The 18,662-nt window shown below is 58.4% G+C and overlaps 1 protein-coding gene across 2 annotated transcripts; it reads right to left on the minus strand.

Annotated features, from left to right (window-relative positions):
- Positions 1 to 8,389: 8,389 nt before the first annotated feature.
- LOC116822851 (antigen-presenting glycoprotein CD1d-like) lies at positions 8,390 to 18,424 on the minus strand. 2 transcript variants are annotated; one of them, XM_075071542.1, is made up of 6 exons: positions 18,179 to 18,424; positions 17,657 to 17,914; positions 10,864 to 11,142; positions 10,163 to 10,459; positions 8,576 to 8,675; positions 8,390 to 8,496 (listed from the first exon to the last, which is right to left on the minus strand). In XM_075071542.1, exons 1-6 carry the CDS (start codon positions 18,225 to 18,227, stop codon positions 8,457 to 8,459), a joined length of 1,023 nt encoding a protein of 340 aa, XP_074927643.1. In that variant the 5' UTR covers positions 18,228 to 18,424; the 3' UTR covers positions 8,390 to 8,456. The 2 variants fall into 2 exon arrangements, with proteins under 2 accessions (XP_074927643.1, XP_032632891.1); XM_032777000.2 differs by having other exon boundaries at positions 17,657 to 17,935; positions 18,179 to 18,410.
- Between the last annotated feature and the right edge of the window lie 238 nt (positions 18,425 to 18,662).

Here is an 18,662-nt window from a genome sequence, read left to right on the forward strand (position 1 = left end):
CCCTCCCGAGAGGCACAGCCCGCACCCGAGCTGACTGACCGGCCCCGGGGACCAACAGGACCTGAGGTATAATTACTGTGGGCAGAGGGGCCACACGCTTGGGGGCAGGAGGAGCAAACCAAGCCCTCCCAGGGTTACCTGGGTGGGAGCCCAGCCGGAAGAGGGGCTGGCAGCTTAGCCATGGCCCAAGAGTGAGGAGCCTCCCAGGCCAGCTCCTTGGGGCAGCCGGATGCTCCGGATTCAAAGTTCTCAGTCTACGAGGGTGGGTGCGGGAGGGCCCCTGAGGACCGAGTGCCTCGTTCCCCTGGAGGTGGATGGGAAGCAGGTCTCTGGGTCCTGGGACATGGGTGCTGAGGTGACGCTAACCCAGCCCGTGGTGGTGGCCCCGGATCGGGTGGTGCCCAACACCTACCTGACCCTGATGGGCGAGTGTGGGCCCCCATTTAAGGTATCTGTCACGGAGTCTGGCCCTGCACCCCTCTTCCTGGGACCCACAGTGACTTTTATCCAGCCAGTAAAACAGAAGGTTTATTGGTCAACAGGAACACAGGTTACAGCAGAGCTTGCAGCACAGTCAGGACCCCTCCGAAGCCACAGTGCAGTTGGGGTCGGCCGTCGCGAAATGAAGTGGGTCGCAACGGTTAGCTCGGGCGGCGTGAATCGACGACGGGGCGCCTTCCACTGAGGCCGCTGCTGGGGTTCAGGTGCTTTGGATTCCCAGCTAGGATCCCCTGAATTCCTCCCCATAGCCCAAACCCAACGTTGTCTTGCCGTGCATCCTTCTCGGACGAACTCCAAAACCTTTGTTTCTTCTCTCCGCCCAGCAGCTCCCCCTCCCCCCTGCCGGCTCACATTACAACCTGACTACCTGTCCCTCACCTACAGACATCCCCTGCTTTCCCGTTCCCCACACAGACAGTCCCTACTCCATCACAGTATCCTTGGCAAGGGTGCATCTGAAATGGGGGGCCGAGGGGCCCAAGACGTGGGGTGCACCATCAGTTGCTGATGGGGGGTGACCAGGCAGATTGACCAGGGGCCCCTAGAGCGCCCTAGTCATCACCTGTAGCCAGGGCCAGCGAAGGGCGCTCTGCCCTGACACAGGAGCCAGTGCCCTGCTGGGGGTGCCGGTCCCTACCCCGTGGGAAAGGAGCCACTGGGGACAGGACTTGGGGGCTGCGGCCTCGGACTCAGCCAGCGAGAGGGACCAGGTCCCACTCCCTGCCCCAGCCGCGGGGTCCTGGCCGAGCCACGGAAGGATCCCTCCTTGGAGAAGCTGAGGGGACTTGCTGGCCACAGCGCCTCAAACCCCCTTGGGGAAGGCTGCAGGGACAGAGTCCTGCGGGAGAAGGGATCCCTGTACTGGGAATGGGCTCCCCAAGGGGAAGTGAAGTCTTGGGGGATCAGGAGGCAGCAGGTGGTGCCCCGGAAGTATCACCGCCAGCTGCTGTGCCTGGCCCCCGATGTCCCTCTCTCTGGACACCAGGGGATCCAGCGCCCAGGCAGAGGCTGCCACGTAACTTACTGACCCGGGGTCTTTGATGCTGTCTGGCAATACTGTAGGTCCTGTGACCCCTGCCCAAGGGTGGGGACAGGCCAGGACAGGGGGAAAGCGGGTTTGAGGCCCCTGCCCATCACAGAGGAGCTTTCCAGAAGGTGGCCGTGAACACAGGGGGGCCCCTCAGCAAGACGACCCGGTCGGGGAAGTAACACATCCTGGTGGTGGTAGATTTCACTACCCGGGGCGGTGGCCTTGTCCTCTATCGAGGCCAAAGCGCTGCTGAGCGTTTTCAGCAGAGTGGGGGTCCTCAGCAAGGTCCTTACAAACCGGGGCTCCAATTTCATATCAACTCTGCTCCGGTGCTTGTGGGGTCCGACACACCTGGGCCTTGGCGTATCACCCTCAGTCCAACAGGCTGGTGGAGAGGTTCAACAGGACCCTAAAGAGGATGCTGAAAACCTTTATGGACCAGCACCCGCAGGACTGGGACAAGTACTTACCCCGCCTGCTGTTCGCATACAGGGAAGTGTCCCGGGAATCAACCGGGGTCTCTCCTTTCGAGTTGCTGTATGGGGCAGTGAGGGGACCCCTGGACTTGCTGCGGGATGAATGGGAGGGGAAGGCCTCCCCGGCTGGAGAGTCGGGGTGCAGTACGTACTGACCTTCCGGGAAAAGCTCACAGAGCTCATGTGCTTGGCCGGGGAGAATCTGGCCAGGGCCCAAGGGAAGCAGAAGGTCTGGGACGGCTGCCCAGCGCGTGCCCGTCCCCACGGCACAGGGGAGCAGGTGATGCTCCTCACCCCTGTGAAGAAGAACAAGCTAGCGGCTGCCACGGACGGGCCCTTTCAGGTCAGCCAGCAGCTGAACGAGGGAGCGATGTGGCGGAGCTGGCTTGCTGGGAACCATGTCAGCGTGGTGACGCCGTACTGGGACAGGGAGAAGCTGGTGCTGGCGTGTGGGGCCAGTGGGCGGAGCAGGGAGAGGATCCCCTGGTGGGACTTCTCCGAGACAGCGGCCGACCCTTCGTGCGATGGGCTCCCCTCTCCGACCCGCTAACCCCGGCCCAGCAGGCGGAGATCCGAGGGGCAGCTGTTCTCGCACCGGCCTGGGCTCGCTGACCTGGCTGTCCCCAGGAGCCCACCCTCCGGTAAGATGCTCCCAGCTTCAGGATTACGACATGGAGGGGGTCCCCGTTAAGGGGAGTGCCAACGTTACAGCCAATGCTTTGTCCCGGAGATGGGGCCGGAACTGCCCCGGCCACTGGCTAAGTAACCTGCTCAGTTCGGTTTTAGGGGGGGGGAGATGTGACAAAGTGGGTTTCAGTCATCTCGTTATGCTGCATGTGAGTCTCACTGTCCTATAGTAACACGGTGTGTGCCCCAGTTTCCCTGGGTGCTGCACCAAGACTTTGGGGTGGGAATTGGGGGTGTGATTTTGCTGGAGTGGGGCTGCAGGACCCTCTGGCGTTCCCAGGACCCCGCCCGGGTGGACTCGCTGTGGGAAGTGCATGGTGGGGTGGGGGAGGCTGAATGCTCCGGAGTCAGACCCAGGAGGTGAAGCCATGTGAGCTTCTTGCCCTGAGGACAGTCGGCTCCGAGAGAGGAGGCTCCCCAGAGTCCTGCCCAGCTTTGCGGGGAGCAGTTTCGGAGCATCGCCCGGGGACTCTGTGACCAGAGGAACCCGGATTTCTTTGGGGTTCGGATCCCATTGGGAGCTGGGTGTCTGAGGGCTGGGGACAGGGGACTGGCTGATGCCAGCGGCTTGGAGGAGGTTTAATGACCCAGTTGTTTCGGTGCCAGCTCTGGGGAGGGTCGGCCGTGCTGAGGCCAGAGCCATCAGGGTCCCACCACCCTTGTGCTGTTCAGGGCAGCGGCAGCCCGGAGAGGGGGACCTGCTGTCACGGAGTGTGGGGGAGTCCAGCCCTGCACCCCTCTTCCTGGGACTCACCGTGACTCTCAGCCAGCCAGTAAAACAGAAGCTTTATTGGACCCCAGGAACGCAGGTTACAGCAGAGCTTGGAGGCACAGCCAGGACCCCTCAATCAAGCCCCTCTGGGGTCCAGGAAGCTTAGTCCCCTGAATTCCAACCACCCAGCCCCAAACCGAAACTAAAACCCACTCCCTCCAGCCGGCCCCCTCCCTTGTGCAGCTTCCCGGGCAAAGGTGCTGACCCCCTCCCCACTCCCTGGCTCAGGTTACAGGCTGAGCACTTGTCCCTCACCTAAAGTCCTCCCCGGCTCTCCCATCCCCCCCACGGACAGCCCCATCTCCATCACACCTGCACCCCCAGAGGGGGGCTGGGCCGTGTCTGCGGGACCCCAGGCACTGAGGGATGGTTCCTGGTCAAGCCCCACAGCCCCAGGGCGGGACTGGCTGGCTCGGGGGCAGGGAACGGGATACGGGGCCTTTCCCCTGCTGGTGGCGCCAGCCCCGGTCCCTGCCCCACCCCAGAGGGGCCGTGTCTCAGCGCCGGGCCAGGGGGCTGTGCAGAGCCGCGGACTCACCCCTGCGGCGCCTCCTGCTGGTGCTGTCCGGGAAGGAGCTCGTTCCAGCTCCGGAGCCCCCTGCAGGCCGGTGATCCGCCTCTGGCCCCGGGTCCCTCCCTGGCCCTGGTGCCCCCTGGCAGCACCCCACCGCCCTGGGGAACCCCCATCCTCACCCCCACAGTCCTGGCTACTGCCCGGTCCCCATCCAGCCCCGCCCCCTGGGGCACTCCGCCTCCTCGGTCCCCATCGAGCCCTCACCCCCCCTGGGGAGCTCCCCCCCCTCGGTCCACCAGCCCGGCCCCTGGGGAGCCCCGCCCCCTCGGATCTCAGTCGGTCCGCACCAGCTCCGCCCTGGGCTCCACCCCGGTCTCATCAGCCTTCCGCCCCCTGGGAGCCCCGCCCCCCTCGGTCCTCATCCAGCCCCCGCCCTGGGCGCCCCCCACAGTCCCCATCCAGCCCCCGCCCCTGGGAGCCACCCCCGGTCCCGCATCCAGCCGCCCCGCCCCTGGGCGCCCCCCGGTCCTCCAGCCCCCGCCCTGGACCCCCGCCCCCTCGTCCCATCCAGCCCCCGCCCCCTGGGGACCCCGCCCCCCGGTCTCCATCCAGCCCGCCCCCTGGGGCGCCCCCCCCAGTCCCATCCAGCCCCCCCCTCGGGGCGCCCCGGGTTCCTCCAGCCCCCCGGCCCTGGGGAGCCCCCGCCCCCCCGGTCTCCATCCAGCCCCCGCCCCTGGGGCGCCCCCGCCCCCCTCGTCTCTACAGCCCCCCCCGCCGCTGCGGTCCCAGCCGCCGCACCGCGGGCCTTGACCCGCTGCCCCTCGCGCCCAGCCTGGTAGCCCCACGCCAGCCCAGCCCGGCGCTTTCTGCCCGCCTGCGGGCAACCGTCCTCATGCCACCGCCGCGTCGTCCCCTGGCCCCGCCCCGGCGGGCAGCCAATGGCTGGCCGCCGCGCGGGTTAGCGTCACCGTTGCGGGCAGAGTCAGCAGGGCTGCACGCGGCAGCGATGAAAAGAGGCGGAGAACGGACGGGGCGCCGCGTGAGGCGTCAAGGCCACTGAGAGCGCGAAGGGGGGGCCAAGTGTCACCTGATGGGGGGGCCTGGGGGGAGGGCCAAGTGTTCACCTGGGGCGAGGGGCCAAGTGTCACCTAGGGGGCTGGGGAGGCCAACTGTCACCGGAGGCGGGGTCGGGGAGGGCCCAGTGTCACTGGGAGAGCTGGGTTGGGGGAGGGCAAGTGTCATGGGGGCTGGGTTTGGGGAGGGCCAAGATGACCTGGGGCTGGTCGGGAGGGGCAAGTGTCACGGGGAGGGGTCGGGGGGGGGCCAAGTGTCCACTGGAGGGCTGGGTTGGGAGGGGCACAGTGTCACCTGAGGAGCTGTGGTCGGGGGAGGGGCCAAGTGTCACTCGGAGGGAGGGGCTGGGGGAGGGGGCAGTGTACAGGGGCTGGGTCGGGGGAGGGCCAAGTATTCCTGGAGGGGGGTGGGGGAGGGGCCAAGTGCCACTGGAGGGCTGGGTTGGGGAGGGGCCAAGTGTCACCCTGCTGGGTTTGTGCAGCTCCAAGCACCAGCCCAGAGGGCTCGTTTCCATCCTTCTCCCTCCTAGGGGACGGAGCAAGGGCCTGGGGTCAGGCTGCAGGACTGGCCTGGCGCCTGCAATGGCCCCGTGGCCGCCCGGGGGCAGCGCTGCCCCCAGTGCAGATGGCGACAGAGCAGGACACCCAGCAAGGGCCCTGGGGCCCAATCCCCTTTCTGCTGGGGGCTGGGGTGGGGCTCAGGGGAAGGGTCGGGGCTGGCAGAAGTTCTGAGTCCCAACCCCACCACCGGCCCTGTCCCGGCTCCCCGGGTTTGGAGCCGCTGGCAGCCCTGCCCCACACTGTGAGCGTCCGTCAGCAAGTCCCCCCGGCTGGGCACCCCCGAGAGACCTGTACCCCAAAGGGGGCGGTGCCCCCGGCGTGGGCAGGGACTCAGGCAGCCTGGCACAGGGGGCGGGTTTGCTAGGTGATTGGCACAGAGCAGGAGTCCCCAGCGCGGTGCCCGCGGGTGCCATGGTGCCCACCGGGCGTCTAAGTGCGCCCTCATACTGGCCGGCGGACAAGCATCTGCCGAAATGCTGCCGACGCCTCTGGATGATGCCGCTTGTCGGTGGCATTTTGGCAGATGCTCGACCACCCCCACGGCCCCTCGTGGCGCGTCGTCGGGCACCATTAGCACAGAGCATAGGAAGCCTCTGCAAAGAGGCAACGGCCATTCCCCCCTCCCTGCCCCCCAGGGAACAACGCAGCCTGGTTTCTCCCTCCGTCCGGACAGGGAACAACCAACCTCCCCCGCAGCTTGGAAAGAAGGTGCCAGCCGGGTTCTTTGAGCCGTTACAGGGCAAGATTCAGTCCAGCTGCCCAGGAGGGATCGGCGGCTGCCCGTGCCTGTCTGTTTCTGACACCCCCATGCGCAGACAGTCATACTGCAGAGCAGGGCGAGTGCCGGCCCCACACTCGGGAAAAACCCCTCCTGGCACTGGCAACGCTGCGTCCACACTGGGCTGCCAGCAGAGCCGCAGAGCTCGGGCCCTGCCATGCAGACACAGCTCGCGGCAGCAGGTGACTGGATGGGAATCTGTCCATCGCCGGGTGTGGCTCTGGGCTGCTGCGCACTCACCGCTGCTCTAACCGGCCAGACCCCCCTCCCCTCCTACACTGGGGACAGAACCTAGGAGTCCTGGCTCTCACCCCTATTCTAACCCACTGGACCCCAGCCCCCTCCCAGAGCTGGGGAGAACCCAGGAGTCCTGGCTCCCACCCCTGCTCTAACCCACTGGACCCCAGCCCCCTCCCAGAGCTGGGGCAGAACCCAGGAGTCCTGGCTCCCACCCCTGCTCTAACCCAATGGACCCCAGAGCTGGGATTGGAGCCAGGAGTCCTGAAACCCCCACCCCACTCAAACCCACTTCCCCTCCCGACCAGGACTATTATCGCTGTGTTACCGCAGGGCCGAGGAGCCTGGTCGTGCCCAGGCCCCCATTGTGCTCGGTGCTGCACAGATGCAGAACAAAAAGACAGAACCTATCCCTGGAGCCTGGGTCCCTCACATCCAGCTCTGGGGGGGCCCTGCCCCCAGCAGCTCTCAGCCCAGCCAGGGACTTGGAGCGGCCTCCTTGGCGCCCCGCGGGCCGTAGTCTTGTCAGGGCTCCCTGGGGGTAGCTGGGCCAATGTCCCACGGGCAACCCGCTTGCTACCCGGGCACCTCAGCTCAGCCTGAACGCCCTGCCAGGGCTCTCCTGGTGCCCACGCCCCCTCGGGACGGGTTCGGTCACAGAGACCCCCTTGGGACCCTCACCTGACGTGCTGAATTCACCTCTGAGCCCGTTTCCCTGCCAGCCTGGGACTCCAGAACCCTGCCCTGGTGAGCCCGACACGCCAGCCTGCTGCCACCCAGACCAGGCCTGGGCCACCCCCAAACCCGCAGGCTTGAACCAAAAACTGCTCAGCCAGTCCCCTGTCTGCAGCACCCGGACACCCAGCTCCCAGCGGGGTCCAAACCCCAAATCAATCCCTTTTACCCAAACGCACAAACTGTCCTTCCTCTGTAACGCTGATAGAGGTTTGCTGCCCCAGGGATTAATCACTTGCTCTGGGTTAATCAAGAAACAAAACGTGGTTTTATGAAGTATAAAGAGGAGGATTTAAGCGGCTCCAAGTAATAGTAGCCAGAACAAAGTGAGTCACCAAGAAAATAAAACAGAACACGCAGGTGTGAGCCTAACACATGAAGAAAGTGAACACGGGTAAATCTCACCCGCCGAGAGGGGCCAAGAAGCTTCTTTCGCAGACCAGACTCCTCCGTAGCCTGGGCCCGTCCCTGCCCCGGGGCAGCCCTTGCTGGCTCCAGCCGGGATCCCAGGGGAAAAGCAGGGGCGGTCTCATGACTGGCCCCCTTTGTCCTGCGGGGGCCCCCCCCTTTTATAGCGTCGGCCCAAGGTGGGAACCCTTTGTCTCCGGGTCCCCACCCCCCCTCTAAGTGGCCAAGCCCCAGGTTCAAGATGGATTCCAGAACCAGGTGACACGGCCCCATGTCCGCTGACACTTCCTGCCCCACTGGCTCCAGCAAGGCCTGGAGTAAACAGCCGTTTGCCACCCATGGGCCTGGCCAATGGGAGCCAGCGAGATTCCAAGCCCCCATTACCGGCCCCCACTTGGCATAACTAGAGTCGGAGCCCGGGGCCATAGTTCCCATTGCTCGGTGCAGATCCAAGCCTGACCCGCTCCCACCAGTGCGATGCCCCCACACAGCAGATTGGAAGCTCTGTAACGAGACCTGGATCCCAGCGATCCCACAGCGCCCCCAAGTGTCCAACGCCCCCTGAACGTCCCAGAGGGAGGAGAGTCCCACCCCACACCCCGATCCCACAGCACGTTGATCCAGCCCCAAGGTCCATGTCCCCAGGGAGGGGCCGATCCCCACGCCTGGGCCGGCGCTGCCCCCTCAGGGCCTGGACTCCCCTGGTCTGACATCCTGGTAGCCCCTGCAAGGAGAGAGCAGAGGGGATGGGTTAGGGGGTGCAACGGCCCCCCCACCCCCACCCCCGAGAGGGGAGGACTCACCTGCGTCTGCTCCGCCACAGCACCACGGCCACGGCGGCTACGGCCAGAACCCCCAGCGTGATCCCCACGGCCAGGCCGGGGCCCCAGGGCCTGCTCTGCTCTGTAAAACAGGGGGTGCCGGGCTGGGACCGGGGACAGGAGTGTGGGCCCTGTTCCCTCTGCCTCCCCCGCAGTCCTCCCTGTGCCCCCCACCCCGACCTACTGCCCTCAGCCCCCCACCCTGTTCCCTCGCCGCCTGCCGCAGTCCTCTCCTGTGCCCCCACCCTCTGATCCACTGCCTCAGTCCCCCCACCCTGTTTCCCTCTGCCTCCCCCCGCAGTCCTCCCTGTTGACCCCACCGCCCGACCTACTGCCCTCAGCCCCCCACCCTGTTCCTCTGCCTCCCCGCAGTCCCTCCTGTGCCCCCCCACCCCGACCTACTGCCTCAGCCCCCCACCCTGTTCCCTCTGCCTCCCCCGCAGTCCCTCCCTGTGCCCCCCCTGATCCACTGCCCTCGGCCCACCCTGTTCCCTCTGCGTCCCCCGCAGTCCTCCCTGTGCCCCCACCCCTGACCTACTGCCCTCACCCCCCACCTGTTCCCTCTGCCCTCCCCGCAGTCCTCCCTGTGCCCCCCACCTCTGATCCACTGCCCTCGCCCCCCACTCCTGTTCCCTCTGCCTTCCCCGCAGTCCCTCCCTGTGCCCCCCCACCTCGATCCACTGCCACTCGCCGGCCCCACCTGTTCCTCTGCCTCCCCGCAGTCCTCCCTGTGCCCCCCACCCCTGATCTACTGCCTCAGCCCCCACCCTGTTCCTCTGGGGCCTGGGAAGGGCAGCACAGCTTGGGGGAGCCCCCGCCAAGCTCAGGCACCGGCCCATGGGCCTATTTTGCCTGGATGACTTGCCCATCAAGGCATTGGCCTGGGGCTGGCAGAGCCCCTCGTAGCCCCTGGCTCCCAGCTGCCGAGCACCCCTCCCCCAGCTCCTCTGAGCCCCTCAGCCCCACAGTAGCCGCCCCTTGGCGGCCCTGAGCCAAGCTGGCAAGCCGAGAAAGGCCCACTGAGCTGCTGTGACGGGGCCGCAGCTCATACGCGCAGCAAAGGAACAGCCTGCGGGGCTGCACAATAGCCTGCGGCAGCAGGTTGCAGCCCATCACTCTGCCTGGGGGCAGGGGTCCTGCGTCCTCCCCCCCCACCCCCCGGCCCTCAGCCCCCCTGACCCTCTTCCCTCAGCATCCCCTGCAATCCCCCCTGCACCCTTCATCCCAACCCACGGCCTTCAGCCCCTCCAGCTCTGTAGTCCCCATTGCTCCTCCCACCCTGACCCATGGCCCTCGGCTCCCCCAGCTCAGTTCCCTCAGCCTCTCCCACAGTCCCAACCCTTCTCCCCCCACCTTCCCACCCTCTCAGCTTCCCCCCACTCTACTTCTGCCCCCACATCCCAATCCTGTCCTGTTCCCCTCAGCTCCTCCATCCTGCTCCCCCTGATCCATCTCCACAGCCCCCACGCACCCCCTCTGCCTCCCTCCGCCCCAATCCCACTGCCTGGGCCCACCCGTCCCACTTGGGACAAGCAGGAAAAGCCCCCAGAGACCATGACGTGCACCTACCCCAGGGGATCAGCAGGCTCTGGCCCCCCAGGCTGCTGTGCTGCACTCGGCAGGCGTAGCTGTGCCCGGCGCCCGGCTCCACAGCCAGGGAGCTGCGCAGCTGGTAGGTCAGGTCCGCGTTGGGCAGGATCCCGCTGGAGTTCAGCCACCAGCCTGGCACCACCTCCTCCCCGTCCTGCAGCCAGTCCACGCGGACGGGCCGGGGGTAGAAACCGGTGACCCGGCAAACCAGCAGTACCGGCGCGGGGGTCCCGGCTGGGGGAGGCGCTCGGGCAAACACCACGGCGACCGGCCGCTCTGAGACAGGAGGAGAGAGACAGGGCAGGGGAGAGGGGACGATTCAGCCTGAGCCTCAGGCACTCACTAGCCAAGCCCAGCTCCGCTCCCTGGGGTCAGGCGTTGGTGCCACTGTCCTGGCCAGACCCCAGTTCTGCCCCCTGCAGTTACCAGTAGTGACAGATTCCCCTTCACTTCCTGTCCTAAACTGCTGTGCAGTGCGGCTATGAAATGGCTACTGTGCTGCACCCCAGCTATAGCTACATTTGTACACCAGGCAAGGGGGCCCTGGATAGTCAGCCCCCTGCCCACCCCAGAGGTGGCTGCATATGAGCACTGGGTGTGGAATCCCTGTGTAAACAGCAAACACACCCTACCCCAGAGGTGGCTGCATGGAGTGAGCAGGGAGTGGTGTCCGGCCTCACCTTGCCTCGCCAGAGACTCATTCCCATGCTGGACAGAGCTCTTGAGCATATTGACACACGTTCTCAGGAGAAACTGAAGCGCGATGGTTGCGCCCTTATCCTGGTTGAGAAGGTCCAGGATATAGATCATTAGTTTGTTCTCCCGCCGAGCGACCCATTTGCCTGCCTCCACGTCGAAGCTGATGAATTTCTCGCCGTTCACTCCACCATCATAGAATCCCCTCGAGGTGCCGTTGGGGTGGAGCTCGCAGCCAAGGGAGCCCTGGGTAACAAATGGGTCTGGAACAGGAAGGGCAGGGGGATGAGGATGGGCGTCTGGAGGTCCCAGGTGGGGCCAGAAACAGAGAGTCAGGAGGAGTAAAGACACAACGTCAGGCGCAATGAGGATATTGGGCCACAGGATGGTGGTGGGATTGTGAGGTGACCCTGGCTGGAGTTAAGGGTAAATGACAGTTTCTGTTTAAAGCTGATTTTTCACGGGCATAGTTATAAGAACATAAGAACGGCCGTACCGGGTCAGACCAAAGGTCCATCCAGCCCAGTGTCTGTCTGCTGACAGTGGCCAATGCCAGGTGCCCCAGAGGGAGTGAACCCAACAGGCAATGATCAAGTGATCTCTCTCCAGCCATCCATCTCCACCCTCTGATGAACAGAGGCTAGGGACACCATTCCTTACCCAGCCTGGCTAATAGCCATTAATAGACTTAACCTCCATGAATTTATGGGCAAGTACTGAACTGACCGCCAAGCCAGGCGATACCTGCTAGAATAGCAAGGGTTCAGGCCCTGAACAGTATAATTCAAGGCCTCAGAGCAGTTCCCCATCAAACAAGTGAGGATACTGCCTACAAGCTTCTTGACACATGGCTAGCCTGTACTCGTGGTAAAGCATGCCAGGACTCAAGGCTTCGATCCTCTTACGGGTCTGTTGGATCAGTGAGTATCACCTCAGCCTGGGGACAGCTTGGACAGGCGACCCTCCTTGCTGGTTCTTGACTCCCTCCTGTGGGGATTGACCCCTCAGGAGGTATGTCCTCAGGGCGTGTCCTCTCTTGTCTCAACCGATAACAACAGCTGTCTTCTCTGTTGCTAGTGACAGAAGCATAAGATATCTTCTGGGCTGGGGAGCTTAATCTCGGGGATGGTATAGGGACTTCCAGGCCTCTGGTCCAGCACTGGGCTCCACATCATACCAGCCAGAGCTCATCACGCGGTGCAATTCACCTAGCATGCCAGACCTTCATGCTTACTTAACTGACAATGTGTATCAACAACAGACGGTGATTGTACAAGACTCCCTCTCACCCTCGATGCCAAGAACACCTCATGCTCTGGAGACTCTGGTAGAACATTCAAGCACAACTGCAAAAGTCATACAACACCCACCGGGGGATATAAGGAGGATGGAGCTAGAGACTAGGAGGCACAGAGATTCCACCGAGTGGATTCCTGGGTAATTTGGCAGTGGGGGTCCTTCACCGCTCTGGGATCTTTTTGGGTGGACATTTTGGCAAGCGGGATCCTTCAGTGCTTGGGACAGAGCCTCCGGAGAGTGAGTGAAGGATCCCCGCCCAGGTCACGCCCATCCCACCGCCGATGAGAAGGTGCCGCTGAAGACCGGACGTGACCGGTGGTATTTTATACGTAAATTCACGGGCCCCGGCAGGGTTGCACATAATAGCCAGGCCTGAGTGAGCCAATAGGGGCGACCAATTTCTGGCATTGAGGCTTTGGACTCACTCAATGCTCTGCAGCATTTACACCACCTTAGTTATCCTGTGCATAGGCCATGTACCTATTGCATGAAACCTTGGACAGTTTATTTGTGGGAATGATATCCCAAAAGTTATTTGTAACTTGTATTTTCTTTTTCCATATATCAATTTAAATCAATGTTCTTATTTTGTTTTTCAATTAGGAATAGTTAGCTACAAAATCAGAGCTCTTTCAGAGTTTCTGGTGCTATGGGTAGTTTTCAAGAACCAGAGGGATTAGAATTTCTCTCTCTAGTTTTATTACTTTTGCATTTATCATAAGGCCCTGTCAGGACTACATGTATAAAAATTTTAATATAACTGGCTTAAGTCTTCATCCTTAACAGAGGTGTTTCTTAGCTAGTCCCACCAGACACTTAAAGATTGCTCCAAACACAGCTTCATCCACAACTGAATTAGTAACCTCATTTCCAGCTCCCAACTCATAAAGCTTAAATCCATACGACACCGGTATTGACTTTTGATCACCTTTCCCACTTTACCTGCCAAATATCTCGATCTCCAACTAGCTTTTTTCTGACTTCCATTAAATGTGTTCTGTTTTAAATGGCTCAGTTTGGAAAGCACTACAGCAGACTTCTTTATACTCCTTTTTCTGAAGCATGGCACTGAGAACTACTTAACTCTTGATATACGCAAAGATCAAAAACCGATTGCTTATTGTTCAGTATTGCTTTTCGCAATATAATGGCTCTGATTCGATAGGATCTGGAAACGCTCAAAAAGTTATGCTTTTTTCTGCCAAAGTAAGGAAGGCAGAAAATTTCAACAAAATGCACTTGAATCAAGCTTTACTAAACAGCAGTAACATCCAAGTTAATGGCAGCACAATATATTGTCATACAACTTCAAATAGAGTATTTACATCTGACAATAAAATTATCTTTTTCCTTATTAGTTGTATCTAATTAGCCCCACCATCCACTAATTATGGGTAGAAGCTTGATATAGAGACATATGTTTTTCTGATCAGATCCTTGCAATGTGGCATTAAATTCAGTTGTATTTCTGCAAAAATTGATGGTACATAGGACCCCGGCTGTGAGAGGAAGGTAGAATGAAATACATGAACTGGTGCTGGCAGTCCCTGGCTGGAGTGTGGTACTGTACTTAAAGCAAGTGCTTGGGAGCTGTGTCAGTTGTGGTTATGTCATTACCAGTCATATGTATTGTTATTCCACACAATGTGCATCAATCGGTTAGAGAAAAGACAAGATTTGATTTTTGAAGTAAACGCAGCCATATACACTGTAAATGTGAATACAATATGAACTTCCTGCATTTTCCTATATATCCTGTCCGGTATTCAAGATATTTATTAGGAAACTCAGAATAAAATATGGTAGAGCTCGCGAGCAAGCTCCATGTAGTCTGTGATTAGTTGTATGGTTTGGGTAATGAGTGTCAAGGGGAGTAGTTACGGTATGGTTCTACTTTTCATTTTGCTGCAATAGAGTTAGTTTGAATTACTGCCAATTAGTAGTGACCAAAAGAACTGCCATGTGACAGCTATTTGATGTGTTCATGTCCAGTCCCAGTTGGCACTAGTTAATGTCCCTGTCAACAGGTCATCGTCTCCACCTATAATAGGATATATTCAATACAGCACCATTGGAGAGCTGGCTAATCTGAGCGTGTTACTATGAACGCTTAGACTGAGAACAGACTATCAAGACCTACTTATAGGGGTCCTCAGTGTCCAATCTACTGGAATATAATGGTCAGAGTTATGATCAATGCTTTTGTCACCTGTTGTAATCCCATTGGACCCCCTTGCGTGGGAAGGGGGGAGCCTTAGATTAATCTAAGAACTTTGAACGGGGCCTGCAACCTTGATTTGACCAGTATATTTTAAGGAGTCCCCACAAAGGATAAAAAGGTAGACACCATCGCAATTAGAGCAGTGTCCCAAAACTTGTTCCGTGCTTGTTTCAGCGAACAGCCCTGGTAGGTCATCCTGGGCCGGTTTGATTTACCTGCTCTGTGTCCGCCAGGTTTGGGCTGATTGCAGCTACCAAATTGGCAGTTCGGTACTGCTTCAGGTCGTTATGGGAGCTTCTGGAAAGCGCGTTGGCCAGTCCATCCTCTAGTCTGCCGACATGACTTCGCAGCAGCTCCCATTGGCCTGGAGCAGGCGACCGAGCAGCCTCACTGGGAGCTGCGATTGGCCAAACCGCAGACCCTGTGCAGTAAATCAAACTCACCTCACACCAGCCACCAGGGGGCTTCTTTTCCCTGACATAAGTGGACACAGGAACAAGTTTGGGAACCTACTGATTAGAGAGATATGGAGAACACTTGTAATGCCAACCTTGGGTCAATTTATATGCGGCCTGGACTTATTTCCAGTTCCTGTTATTCTGATACTTTCAATGAGATTACATGTCATTTTTAAAACTTAATGTATTAAGGAATCACAAAATAATTGCATATGTGAGCTCGTCGTTATCTCCAAATACTGTGCTGTGGATCCCTGTCATCAATAAAACCGGAACGTGGTACCAGCGATTTCATAGCTAGAGGTGAGTTGACTCGCCATAGTCTCTTCCTCTTGCCTGTCCGCTAACGGAAACTCATTCATATGTGATACTAGAAACTCTGATTAATTTCTGTGGCTTTCTGGTATTTTAGTTGGACACCTTTACAAAAAACTGTGTTTCCGTTCATAGTAGGAAAATCCAGACGATGAATGTACAGTTGTGTGGCCTCTTGTCTGCCATATTCTGTCTGAGCTTGCAAATGGGGAATGTTTCACATCCTTTGTAAGAGAGACTTTGGCAATGCCTTGTCTTCAATTTTTTAAAAAAAAATCTAATAATTTAACTGAATAAACAAAACACACTTAATGGATGTCAGTAATCTCCCTGCACTGTGCATTGCACTAGGTGCTTCTCTCCTTTGCGCAGTGACTGTGTGCATGAGAGTCTCAGATTAAACTGTCCTGGAGAATTACCCAGAGTTACGTGGGTATTAGACCATTAAATTTTCTTTCCTACCCTTTGTTTCTCGTGTGTATCCTTTTTTAACCAGTGCTAAATGGAGAACATAATCCACCAGAAATGAGGTCACAGACAAGTACCCGATCGGTCCACCCGATGCGCGTTATCCTTCTCAGCGACCCCGCGCCTTCTCCCTCCCTGTTATCCCATTTTATTTCCTTTCACCACTGACAGATATGGCGTCCATCTCGTCAAACCGTTCACCAACCTCCATGACCTCTCAGGGCAAGAGTACACAGTTGCGTGCGCTTATGTGAAGAAGAAACTTCCTTTTATTTGTTTTAACCTGTGCCCATATTTCATTTTGTGACCCAGTTCTTGTGTTATGAAAAGTAATAACTTTTCTTATCACTTTTCTCACACACTCATGATTTAAGACCTTTGTCATATCCCCTAGTCTCCTCTTTTCCACGCTGAAAATCCTAACTCTTAATCTCTCTCAGATGGGACCATTCCAAAGCCCTAATAATTTAGTTGCCTGCTCTGAACCTTTTCTAGTGCCAGAATATCTTTTTGAGAGAGGAACCGACATCTGTACACAGTATGAGAGGTGGGCGTCCATGGATTTAAATAGGGCAATAAACATTCTCGTCTTTATTCTCTAGCCCTTTTTAATTATCCTAACATCCGGTTTGCTTTGACCGCCTCTGCACACTGTGTGTGGACACTCACTAGAACTGTCCAGGATACGCCAAAATCTTTCCTTATTAGTTGAGCTAATTAGCCCATCATATTGTATGTATAGTTGGGTTTATTCCATGTGCATCTTTAATTTATCACACATTACATTGCATTGCCATTTTATTGTCCAATCACTTAGTTTTGTGAGATCTTTTGAAGTTCTCACAGTCTGCTGTCTTAACTACTGTCTGAGTAGTTCAGTATCATCTGCAAACTTTGCCACCTCACTGTTTACTCCTTTCTCCAGATCATTTTGAAATAAATTGAATAGGACTGGTCTAGGATGACCTTGGGAACACAACTAGTTACCCTCTCCATTCTGAGAATTGACCATAATCCTACCTTGTTCTCTGTCTTTTAACAGTTCTAATCCAAAGGATCTTCCTTTTATCCCATGACAGCTTAATTTACGCTCGAGCCTGGTGAGGACTTGTCAAAGGCCTTTTGGAGATCTAAGTACACTATGTCCACTGGATCCCCTTGTCCACATGTGGCGTGGAAAGTAATATTAATTATATTGTAAAAATAGAGTGGTTAAAGAAATGTTGTTGCCCTTTAAGATAATGTGGATATGTGCAATCCAGGTGTCAGGAACACAGACATGACATAGAACAATTGCACCGTTTAAGGGCAATTTGGAAAGTATTAGCCTTAGATCGATACCAATCAGTAGGACGCTGAAAGCATGCTGGGACAGTGTGCAACTTCACATTTGAGTTCTTTCAGAACTCTTGGGTGAATGCCATCGGGTCCCGGTGACTTGTTAATGTTGAGTTTATCAATTAATTCCAAAACCTCCTCTAGTGACACCTCAATCTGTGACAATTCCTCAGATTTGTCACCTACAAAGGACGGCTCAGGTTTGGGAATCTCTCTCACATCCTCAGCCATGAAGACTGACACAAAGAATTCAAGACTGAAGCAAGTCAGATTGGCTTGAAAATCGCTGCATTACATTGGTGCCTGAGGCAGAGTTTGCAGTGCAAATTTGGGGTCCCTTGGTCACGGGGTTGCTGAGATACAGACTCCCACCCAAATGACCTGCTTTCCAAGGCTCAGGATATGTCAGGAAAGACCCAGGAGCCTCGGTTCAGGGAGTGGGACACGGGGCCTTTCCCCTCTAGGAAGTTCAGGCTACAATCTGGCCGCAGACCTGGCTGGCTGACTCAGGGGTGGAGAATGGGACACGGGTGTTTCCCTTTCCAGGGTCGCTGGCTCCATTCACCCTACGGGGCAGGGACTGGCTCTCTTGCCCCCAGTGACACAGTTGCTACAGTGAGTGTGTCAGTGCTCAGCACCCCAGGGGGGGGGGAACCCCTCACACCGCTCCATACTCACAGCCCATTCCCTGCTGCTGAGCTATGCTGTTCACAGTCCGGTTGAAACCGAATAGGGAGCGATGGATCAGCAGCTCCAGGTCCTGCCACTCCTTCGGGCTCAGGCTCTGCTCAACCCAGGGCTGCAGGAAGCGGATCTTGCAGGTGCTGCAGTCCAGGGAGTTGGTCTCCAGGTCGCCCACAAAGGCCACCCCCCACATGTCCGTGAAGCTGGCATTGTGGAAGACGTCGATGTGGAGTACCCGGAGGGTGACAGACGCTGGCGGGACAGGAGGGGAAGCTGGGGCAGGGGGCAGGAAACAAGTGGAGGACAAAGTGGGTGGCAAGAGAGATTAATGAGTCTCTGTCCCGTAAACAATCCTGCGCTACGGGGTCTCCCTGCCGATCCCTAACCTGCCTCCCCCGTCCAACTCCCCCAGCAAGGGTCACTAGCCCAGCATGGTACTTCCCCACCCTGGTCCTAGGATTGCACCATCCCCACACATCCCTGGGAGCAAAAACAGCAGGGGGGGTCCCCACTTACCGGCCAGGGCCCCCCATGCCCAGGGGAGGAGCAGCAGAGGGAGCAGCATCCTGGCAGGGGAAGGGGGATCCGGGCTCTGGTGGGTGTCAGGGCAGCAGGATGAGGGGCCTAGATCCCAATGTGCTTTCAGTTCCTCCGGAGCCCAAACCTCTCTGCCAACTTCTCCCTTTGTCTGTGTTTCCTCAGCTCTGCGCCCGCAGCTGCCAGCCCTGAGCCAATCCGGGCAGAGCGAGTCGGGGAGCAGGGCCAGCGCGGGAGGGGCATCCCCGGCAGCAGGATCAGAACTAGGCCCTGTCCCCGGCAGACTCAGGGTGTGTCCACACTGGCACTAACCCCCCCGCCAAAGGACATGAGTGTCACCGAGGAAAAGTGCCGGTGTGACCAGCGCTCCTGCCGGCCAAGCCGCTGCTGCTTGTGTGGGGTGGAAGTTTTTTGTCGACAAACAGCAGCTACACTGTGCACCGTCCCTCTCCAGCCTCCAGCC

The sequence above is a fragment of the Chelonoidis abingdonii genome, chromosome 12 (genome assembly GCF_003597395.2).
Source record: "Chelonoidis abingdonii isolate Lonesome George chromosome 12, CheloAbing_2.0, whole genome shotgun sequence".
Classification (NCBI taxonomy): Eukaryota; Metazoa; Chordata; order Testudines; family Testudinidae; genus Chelonoidis; species Chelonoidis abingdonii.